The following is a 10,201-nucleotide window of genomic DNA, read 5'->3' on the forward strand; positions in this document are numbered from 1 at the left end:
TTTAGCTGCAATGAAAATTGAAGACACATTGTAATGTAAAAATGAATGGATTGTGAATCTATTGAGCCATACAGGGAATATTTTTAATACAGTTTATTTTCTTAGAAGTCATCTAATTTCCGGTGATCATTTTGTGCAGACCAGATTGAAATTGAAACATGACTATCTGATACCTCCTAGTGGTCATACACATTTTTCGAGAAAGTTGCGTTATTGACGTCACAGGAAGTAGGAAGTGAATGCGACAAAAAGGGAGGTTTGACCCTTTTTGGTTTTTACAGTCTATTGGTTTGACAAGGTGTGACTAGAGATTACAAACAACTACGCTTTGCTCATTTAAATTATGTTAGTGGGAGATGGAGAACACAAGCTTTACAAATAGGGCTGGGCGTAATAGTCCGAAATAGAAGGGCATAATAGTCTATCGACTTTTTTAGACAGACTTGTTCGATTGCGACGACATCATTATGTCAGCTACGATGTTTCTGTACATTTGAACTTGACGGCTACCTGAAAAGGTTAGTGGAGAGCGTGGTCACTGCGAAACTTCAGGGCCGATACGATACGTCTCATCACGTATAAAACGCAATCACGTCTTGCTTCCCATGATACCTCATATTGCGTGAACATCATCACGTCGTGACTTCCAAAAGCACAACACTAGGAGGTTAGCATGTTTTTGCTTACCCAGTGCCAAATTACCGAATTCGCCCTACGTTCTTTATTCGGATTTTAATATCCAGTTATGAAAGTGTTAAGAGCACGAATAGAGCTGAACGTGAAAGGCGAAAGAAGCGGTTTTGTCCACGAATAGGGAGGTTTGTTCATACACGTTTTTTAAGTACTGTAACTGTATAGTGTTAGCTCAGTACAGTAGCTAGTAGTACCTCAGTCCTCTCAGATGAGATTTGTTCAAGGTTTGCGGGATTTGCTAACCATGACATTGGGTAACTAACACTAAGAGACAAAACATTGATTTCCCCCTATATTTATGTTTATACACCCTTGCTCATTAAGTGTGCACCTGCAGTTATATTTGTTCTACTACCACTGATTATATCTAAAATAGAATCTCAGTGTATGTAGCCAAAACTAGCTTAAGATCACTTCAGCTCAGTACTTATTGTCCAATTAAATCACAGAATCTAGAGACCTAGGCTTACTGGCATAGTAAATATATACCCCCCCCCATGCTGTTTGTTTTGGTACTTTGTTGTTATACTCTACAGCCTTAACCCAGTACATCTTACCCCTAGAGGAGGGACCAGTGGTCAACATGGGAGTCTCGGGACTCCTCCCCTTCCTCCAACGCCCCTCCCACTTGCGACATGTCATTACAACCCCATGGGGCCGTTACCTCCTCCATCATTCACCACCACTAGACACACTGACCCACAGTCGGAGGCCTATCCATAACTCCCTGAACGCTCGAGGTATGTGTGTGGAATCCAACCTCGACAGCGCCATGGGACTAAGTCCGCCAGAGCAGAGGCTTTTGAACAAGCTGTATGAAGGACTCATCTCTGGCCAGCGGGCCTCTCTCGCTGAGTCCATTACCCTGGTGGAGACCCAGCACCCCAGGAAGAAAGAACTGGCACAGGTCCTGCTGCAGAAGGTGTTGGCCTACAGAAAGAAGCAGGAGAAAGAGAATGGGGGGAAACCCCTGGCCTTCAGAGTGGGTTAGTGTGCACGTCTGCTGTTGTCCCTGAGCTCAGCATGTAATACACATGACCTGACACTGACTGACCTTGTTCTTACACCCCTGATGGTGACTCACTGTACATTTCCATGGAATTAAGGATGAGAGAATGAAAAAAGGTGTGGAATGCCTGTTCATGTTTTCTGTTGTCCTCTGTCCTGAATGCCGTCTGCAGGTCTGTCTGGCCCTCCGGGGGCTGGAAAGTCCACCTTCATTGAGGTGGTTGGGAAGATGCTCACAGGACAAGGACACAAAGTGTCTGTTCTGGCGGTCGACCCCTCGTCTTGCACCACAGGAGGTACGTCTGCGCGGCGCCCGTGTGGCATCATGGGAAAGCTCCTCGTTCCCAATGGGAGTTTCACTTCCACAACACTCCCAAGTTTGAATTACAAGGGAAACCATTTTTCAACCTAAACATGACACTTGGTTTATCGACAATTTGCTATCTTTTAATATGCCTGAAGTGGATATTCTCACCATTGTCAATGTTTAGCAAGCCAGGTGACTTCGCTGTTTGTAATTTGCGATAACAAACTTCTAAAGTGCTCTTGAACACCGATCAATAAGGTTATATTTCACACTTCCCCGTTTCTTTTTCCAACTGGCACACAAAGGCTGCCATAGGTAAACATACAGTGTAATCAAACCAGTATTGCAGGCTGAAGTTGTGGCATTAAACAACTTGCAGCAATTTTGTCCTGCATGATCTTAATGACAACGTGTACCTTGCACATTGTCTATACATGTCCGGTTTACTTTCACGTTTTCCTTGGTAAGTCTTCCATGTCGCATATCACTTCCTGTTTGTGTTTGATTTAAATACTTCCCCTCCCTCCCCAGGCTCTCTAATGGGTGACAAGACGCGTATGACGGAGCTCTCCAGAGATATGAGTGCCTTTGTCAGGCCCTCCCCCACCTCCGGCACTCTGGGAGGGGTCACCAGGACGACCAATGAGGCCATAGTACTGTGTGAGGGGGCAGGTTATGACATAGTCCTGGTAGAAACTGTAGGTAAGGCTCCATGTATTCAAGAAACTGTTTGAGCTTCGAAATGGCGCCAACCTGGGATCGGCAAACGTATAATTTAGACAACAAAATGGGATGAGCCTAATTACTTCTGTTGGGTTTTCACTGATGTTTTTCCAGGTTTTCAGATGTAGTAGTGTTCATCATTCATTGTTTACCTCTCCTTTCAGTCTTTTTTTTTTCCAAGGCTTTCATTGACAGTAGGAATCAGGGAGACAGATCTTTTGGAGACACAGATGTGAAGGGTGTTGATGGGAATTGAACCCTAGTCTCCAGTGGGGAGCCACATATGTGCATGGAGTCAGGAGTGTTACCACCGCGTGCCACATATAATTAACCAAATAGTATAGAAAATGTGTAAAACTGATGCTATGCTATGTTTTTTATCAGGTGTGGGCCAGTCAGAGTTTGCGGTTGCGGACATGGTCGACATGTTTGTTCTGCTGATCCCGCCAGCAGGGGGCGATGAACTACAGGTCAGACAGACCTCGATGCAATCGATCATCTTTAAGGGACAGTGAAGGTGCAGCCCCGTTTATGTTTTTAGACACCTCCAGAACAACCTTATTAACCCTGTACTGCCGTTCAGTCCGCCCACATCCCTGCGGAACATTGTGGAATCCGTGCCCAGAAGAGTTCAAGCTGTTCTGGTGACAGAGGGATCTGACCCGGTGCTAGCTAGACGTGCCTAATAAACTGGCAACCGAGTGTTAATTGACATGTTTTAGTCATTCAGAGCGCCTTACAGTTACTTTATCTACATCTGTGGGCTGCACCCTCACTGTCCCCTGGTGAGATGCCAAGAACACATCTCTCTGTTTACTTCCACTGCATACACAATTGAATAATACGAAATGTACATTGCTGCAATCCAATTTTGTCAAATCCTTGATAACTAACCTTGGATAGAATGGGGACAAAAAGGTTAGGAAATGCGGTCCCCTGTTCTCCCAAAGAATATTTCTGCCTCAGGGACCGATCAGGTCAATGCAATAATTGACCAATATGAATTCACATGGGCGTGGTCTAGCACGTGAATACATCAACCAGTCAAGGATACTGGTATTTGAACAACATTTTGGTAAACATGTCGCAAACACTCGAGACACAACATATGCAGGAGCGTTCAAACACACAGCGGTGCTGTAAGGAATTCACGTTTAGTTCATAGCATCTAGTTTTGTGAAAACCCGATTTCTCCTCACTGATCTCTTTCAGATGTTAAAATGACAGTAACACTGCATTAAACAGTATTAAAGCCATTTCAAACGGAACACATTTAAAGGGTTGGAACGGCCATAGTAACAGCCTGCCATGATCCGATCGGGTGCCGGTTCTGAGGGGAATAAGTCTCGCAACAGACGCAGAATCTCAGACGTGCTGTTCACACCAGGGAATCAAGAGAGGCATCATTGAGGTGGCGGACCTGGTGGTGGTGACCAAAGCTGACGGGGACCTGTTGGTTCCAGCCCGGAGGATTCAGGCGGAGTACACCAGCGCTCTGAAGCTGCTCCGCAAGAAATCCAAGTCCTGGAACCCCAAGGTAGGCGTGCGTTGGTGTTTGTCTGGGAAGCACATAGTGAGTGTTAATAAACAGGGGAGGAAAAAAAACGGCCACAAGCATAGATGAGAAATAAAAGCAGACAAAAAGGACAGAAAATGCACGGGTTATGGAAACCACAGTTCCCATGACGTTTAGGGCAGGGTTTAAGCCCCGTCAAAACCCTCTGTCGTGCGAGGAGTAGCACCCCCACGGGAGTAGACAGGCCAGCCTACCCCACAGCGAGGTCAGCTGACTCTCGTTGAGGGAGGATGTGATGTCATTTTCGGGGGGGGGGGGGCTTGTCTGTCGCAGTGTTCTGTCCGGGCACTGCCAGCTCTCCTCTCTTCCCTCCCTGGTCCTAACATGGTGGCGCTGTCCCTTTGTCTCCGACCACCCCAGTAGAGCATCTGCCCACCTGGCGCCCTGCCAAAGGCCCATAACCACCCCTCTTCCCCTGACTCCTCCTCCACAGTGCCGCTCTGAATGGCGAGCTGCTGTGTCATGCATTTTCCTGATTAGCAGCCCACCCACTCAGATAAAAGGCTCCCTGGTCTGTGTCGCTGTCTGTTTCGCCCTCTCTATCTCTCTGTCTGTCTCTCTCACTCTCTTTGTCTTTGTTTTGATCATTTGTTTTTCTCTCTCTGTCTGTCTGGCTGCATAGGTCCTCTCTGTTTTTCTGTATTTCTATCTCTGTGTGTTCAATCATCTCTTTCGGTCTCTGTCTTTCTGGCCTGTTCTCTCCAGCAGTATCAGACCTGATATCACTTCCTGCTGGACAGGACTCGGTCCATCTGCCACAGGGATTTTAATGGCTCTACACAGGATTCCTCCTTTGCCACTGTTCAATATTAGGTTCAGGGGAGAAAGCATTTTAAGGCATCCTTGCAAAATGATATTTTTTTCAGTGACTTTGTCATACATTTCTACAGCATTTTCCCCATGCATGTTGTCGTTTATTAGCACACTTGGAAACAAGCCAATAAATATGTCCATAATACATTTTGGTAGTATGTTGCACTAAATGGTTACCCTTTAATAGGTACAGCTGGGGCCTGTCATCGGGGATGGGGTATAACTGGGCTCTGTCAGTATGTCTCTACACACTTCCCTGGCTGTGTGTGAGGACAAAAGAAACATTTGAAGAGAGGGAGGTCTTTCTCAACACAGCAGATCCTACATTAATGTGCTACTCACATCAGGCACGATTGGCTGAAACATCTCATACAGCTCACCATACAAGTCACTAGCAATTATCAAGTACTCATATTGTACATTATTTACTTCTCTCTTCCACTGGTCCAGAACCATAAAAACACGTGTGTCTGTCTCTCTGACTGTGTCTCTCTGACTGTGTGTGTCTCTGACTGTGTGTGTCTCTGTTTGTTTCTGTGTGTGTCTCTGACTGTGTGTTTCTGTTTGTGTCTGTGTCTGTCTCTCTGACTGTGTGTGTCTCTGTTTGTTTCTGTCTGTCTCTCTGACTGTGTGTGTTTCTTTTGTTTCCATGTGTGTGATGGCTTTCTCTCCCCAGGTAGTGCGTGTGTCATCCCAAACAGGCGAGGGCGTCCCAGAGCTGTGGAGTAAGATGGAGGCGTTCCGCTCGGCTGGGCTGTCCAGTGGGGACCTCCAGGCCCGGAGGAGAACACAACACAGGGTGTGGATGTGGAGCCTGATCCAGGAGAATGTGATCCGGCACTTCCAGGAGCACCCCGCCGTCAGGGGAGCTCTACCCCAGCTGGAGGACCAGGTCACCAGGGGAGCGATCTCACCGGGACTGGCCGCCGACCTGTTATTGAAGGCCTTCTCCTCCTCTTCGTCACTGAGACCTTGAAGCTGTAGGTGTTCGTACTGTTCTGCATCAGAAGGGGATGAGACCCTGGTGTGTTGTTATTGGATTGATTACAATAGTAACTGTCTCAAAGATCACTGACCCGTAAGGACTTCACAGTCTTTTGTCCATTCTGAACAACAGCTCAAACTATGTCTTAAACACTGACTTGAACACTGACGCACTCATACAAAAGTAGACATTGCAGTTTGTACTTGAACACTTTTAATTGATGCAGTTTTATTGGTTTTTGTAATGACTTGAGTAGAATAAATTGTTGAACGAGTGATTCCGTTGCGGACATTTTCTGTTCCTGAAATAATATTTGTGTTGGGAAGTAGCTGCTTCTAAACATTGCAACATTTAATACAGAGTTCATGTTTTATTCCCTTTGTCCTGGTGATAAACATTTACATTTAATAGAGAAACTATACAACTGCTGTGATTCCCCCGCTTGGCCTCCAGATGTCCCCCTAATTCCACAAACTCATCAGAGCTTAAACTGAAATGACTCTTGGCCTGGGTGCCGCCCACCCCTCCGCGCTCCTCTACCCCTCCGCGCTCCTCTACCCCTCCGCGCTCCTCTACCCCTCCGCGCTCCTCTACCTCGCCCCCCCTCCCCTCAGGATGTGCTGGGTGACAGGGTCACAGAGAAGCTGCTACGACACCAGATCCCTCTTCCCCGGAGCTCAGAGGACACACCACTGTAATCCTACCATCTTTCCGCGCCAATCTTCCTGCAGAACAACGGGCCACCTACCCGCTTACTGCGGGACCGCGGAGAATGATCAAAGAAACAACAGTGCTATCGTAAAGCGGCAGTTACGCCGGCCTAGGGCATGTTCTCTATTGGAGTCGGCCTTTGTGAATAAGGACACTGTGCGTGCCACTGGTGTCTACATGCGGCCGTCCGCGGCCACAGTCCTCCGCTGAATGTCTGGTTGGACTCCCAGTCCCCCACGTTTATTGCGTTTACTGTTCCGTGTCTCCTTGATCATTTAGGTCTGCCTTTTCCGTGGGAGCGAGCACCCTGCCTCCAGGGTCTCTCTCTCTCTCTCTCTCTCTCTCTCCGCTCCCAGGTCGGTGGTCGTTTGCTCCTGTCTGCGCCTGAAGGAAGAATGCCCCCTGAATACAGATGGATTAATTAGGCTTGAGTAACACCCTTCTCCTCGATCATGCTGACACACACAGACGCACAGACAGACACACACACAGACACACACACTGAGTCCAGTGTAAACACCCTGTTTTTCATTGGAAGGATTAACTCGAATGACGCTGTATCATGTTCGGTGTTCATCCATTTTGGCCCAAACAGACCCGGTCCACATGTGTTTACCATTGAGAAGCATCGCTTTAATGTAAGCACAGGACCGAAACACGATACTGGATGGGGTTGGAGGGGGATTTTTCATTGCTCAAGACCTCCATTTTAGGTCTCTGTCTGCACGGCGGTCCATCACCACATTTTTATCTGTCACACGAGTGTCTTTTCTTTGAAGCCGAGTTTGGTTTAAATCCAAAGCCTTCTCTCCTACTCGATTAATCTCCAAATCATTACTGAAGACCGAAGAATGTCTATTTTTGTTATTATGATGAATGGTAGTATGAAGTAGAGATGTAGCGCCAGGACTATTTTTTTATGTTCACCAGTCTACTATGAACAAAAATACAAATGTGTGAATGTAGCAATATCATAGATTATATTGAGTCCCAGTTCACATTGGGAAATCATTCAGTTGAAATGCTTTTATTAGTCCCTAATCTATGGACAAACAAGGCCCTGGTGAAAACAGTTCGTGCAGAAACTCTTTGGTTGTGCAAACCCAATTTTCCTCAGCTGTCTGGGTGGCTGGACTCAGATGACCCCACAGGTGAAGCAGCCAGATCTGGTGGTCCTGGGCTGGCGTGGTTAAACACGGCCTGCGGTTGTGAGCCTGGTTGAACGTACTGCCAAATTCTCTAATATGTTGTTGGAAGTGAGTCATGGTAGAAAAATTGACATTCAATTCCTTGGCAACAGCGATGGTGGTTTTTCCTTCAATCAGCATGTCAATGGCACGCTCCATCAAAACATGAGATGTCTGAGGCATTGTGTTGTGTGACAAACCTGCACGTTTTAGACTGGCCTTTTATTTTGTCCCCAGCACAAGCAGCATCGTTGTAATGATCATGGGGTCTAGTCAGCTCCTTAATAGGCCACACCATGGGTATCGAGAGGTGCTTACTGACATGGGTTGAATGCCTGAACAGCCGTCTTCGAGACATTCATTCTACAAGGTGTGGTAAAAGTTCCACTGGCACGTCGACCCATTCAGACCGTGGGCATCACACAGCTGCTGCATGATGGGACCATGGCACATTCCTGCTGCGGACAGCCCAATCCATCTCATCCCAAAGATGCTCTATTGGGTTGAGCTTCAGGGATTGTGTAGTGCGCTTAGATAAACTAAAGACTTGATGGTTAATTGTAGGGCAACATTTGAACCAGGTGTGTGAGTGCTAGGGCAAAAACATGCCCCCCTTGGGGTCAACCAGGACCAGGATACACTGAATTACTGTAGATCTTTTCACACAGAAAGACCCTGGGCAAGCTTTATGCCAAGAATAAGGATTCACACGTTTATTCCTAAGGGCTAACGGACAAATACAAAACAGGATCGTTTTACATTCTATCTGGTTTGACTGGAGTTTCTAATACCCCATCTTAAATTAAGCACTGGAACCACCGTATTTGAACTAGATAATTTTTAACTCAGGAGTTTTTCTTGCAGAGATTTGTCACTGACGTATGATAGTCATGTGATGAAAGACATCCGAAGCTTCGTTTCCTTTGAGCGTGTTGTTAAATGCAGGCGATGCCATGGACTTTCAAACACCGGCCTCTACTGGTCACCTTATTTAATAATTGAACTAAAACAAATGCAAGTGATTCCACTTCTGTGAAGGTGTAGCGGGTAACGAGGCGAACTTACGATCAGTTCCGGATAATTGTCTGACTTCGATTCCATATGAGTTTTAGTAAACTTTTTGAGTTCCAAGGATAATGTCTATTGTTGAAATAAATCGTTTAATTTTGTGTTATGACATTCTTGTCTTTATAATCCCAAACATGAAAACGCTTTCTGTAAATTAAGTCAAAGGGCTAACCCTAAAAAGTGTCAACACTGTTACTGCCGCAAGTGAGACAGTAATATGTTAACATGTCTGGTTCACAGTTGTAAACCGTTGCCAGGTTTAATTTTGACACATCTTGTCATTTTTCACGCCGTAGAATTTAGGTTTCTGCCCAGGTAAGATGGCCGCCATTCGCACGTTTGATAGACTGATCCTTTAACGAAAATAGTTATTTGACATTTGAGGTAGTTGTTCGGGAAAAATGTTTGGTGTCTATCTGGCTAAGAAAAGCAAAGGATAACAAATGTTTCCTGCCTCAAGTTTGACATTTTCATCATGTTTTAGACGCATCATTGTGGTTTATAAACTTCCCCACCAAGGATTACTATTTTATTGGTTTGGAACTCCATGGACAATTAGCTACACGACCACGGAATCTAAAGCCGGATTTCCAGCTTCAACAATCAGTTAAGAGCTTTCAAATTTTTTTGCTGCATTTGTTTTTACTTGGGCTACTTATGTTTGCATTTTGGGGGATTTATCTTTTGTTATATCGGAGTTCAACTGCTTGGTTTGGGCACCAATAGTATTGAAATTTTAGTTGGTTTGGGATTTTCTATGTGAACTAGCTTTGTTGCAACGTAGACGGGTTATTTTTATTTGGCATCTACCTTGAACGAAAATTCTCTTATGTTGGTTGAATAATATTGTTAAGTTAGTCATTGTTGGTTCAGAAACAGTTTTCTTTTTAACATTTTAGTAACATGGTTTTTGATTGCGACAATGCCAATTGAGGACCTGCTAATTATAGTTGACAAGTTGTATCAGGTGTGCTGGTCTGGTGCAATAATAAATGTGTACCGTTGGAGATACTTGACGAAACGGAATTTTCACTATCTGTGGATTTGGTGGCTGCTGACTGTGGTGTTGAATAAAGTAGGTGAAGGTTTGTTGTGGGTCCCGATGGGGGTGTATTCGCGCTTGTTTTTGG

At 45.6% G+C, this 10,201-nt stretch overlaps 1 protein-coding gene across 4 annotated transcripts; it reads left to right on the forward strand.

Moving 5' to 3' along the window:
* Window positions 1-250: 250 nt before the first annotated feature.
* Window positions 251-6,380, forward strand: mmaa (metabolism of cobalamin associated A). Of its 4 annotated transcripts, none has more exons than XM_010888307.4 (7): window positions 251-518; window positions 1,257-1,679; window positions 1,875-1,997; window positions 2,540-2,710; window positions 3,116-3,201; window positions 4,119-4,268; window positions 5,797-6,380. In XM_010888307.4, the coding sequence occupies exons 2-7, from the start codon at window positions 1,277-1,279 to the stop codon at window positions 6,094-6,096; spliced, it is 1,233 nt and encodes a 410-aa protein (XP_010886609.2). In that variant the 5' UTR covers window positions 251-518; window positions 1,257-1,276; the 3' UTR covers window positions 6,097-6,380. The 4 variants fall into 4 exon arrangements, with proteins under 4 accessions (XP_010886609.2, XP_010886608.2, XP_010886610.2 ...); XM_010888306.3 differs by lacking the exon at window positions 251-518 and adding an exon at window positions 525-818; XM_010888308.3 differs by lacking the exon at window positions 251-518 and adding an exon at window positions 525-667.
* The last annotated feature ends 3,821 nt before the right edge of the window (window positions 6,381-10,201 follow it).

Source organism: Esox lucius, chromosome 25 (assembly GCF_011004845.1).
Source record: "Esox lucius isolate fEsoLuc1 chromosome 25, fEsoLuc1.pri, whole genome shotgun sequence".
In the NCBI taxonomy this organism is placed as follows: Eukaryota; Metazoa; Chordata; class Actinopteri; order Esociformes; family Esocidae; genus Esox; species Esox lucius.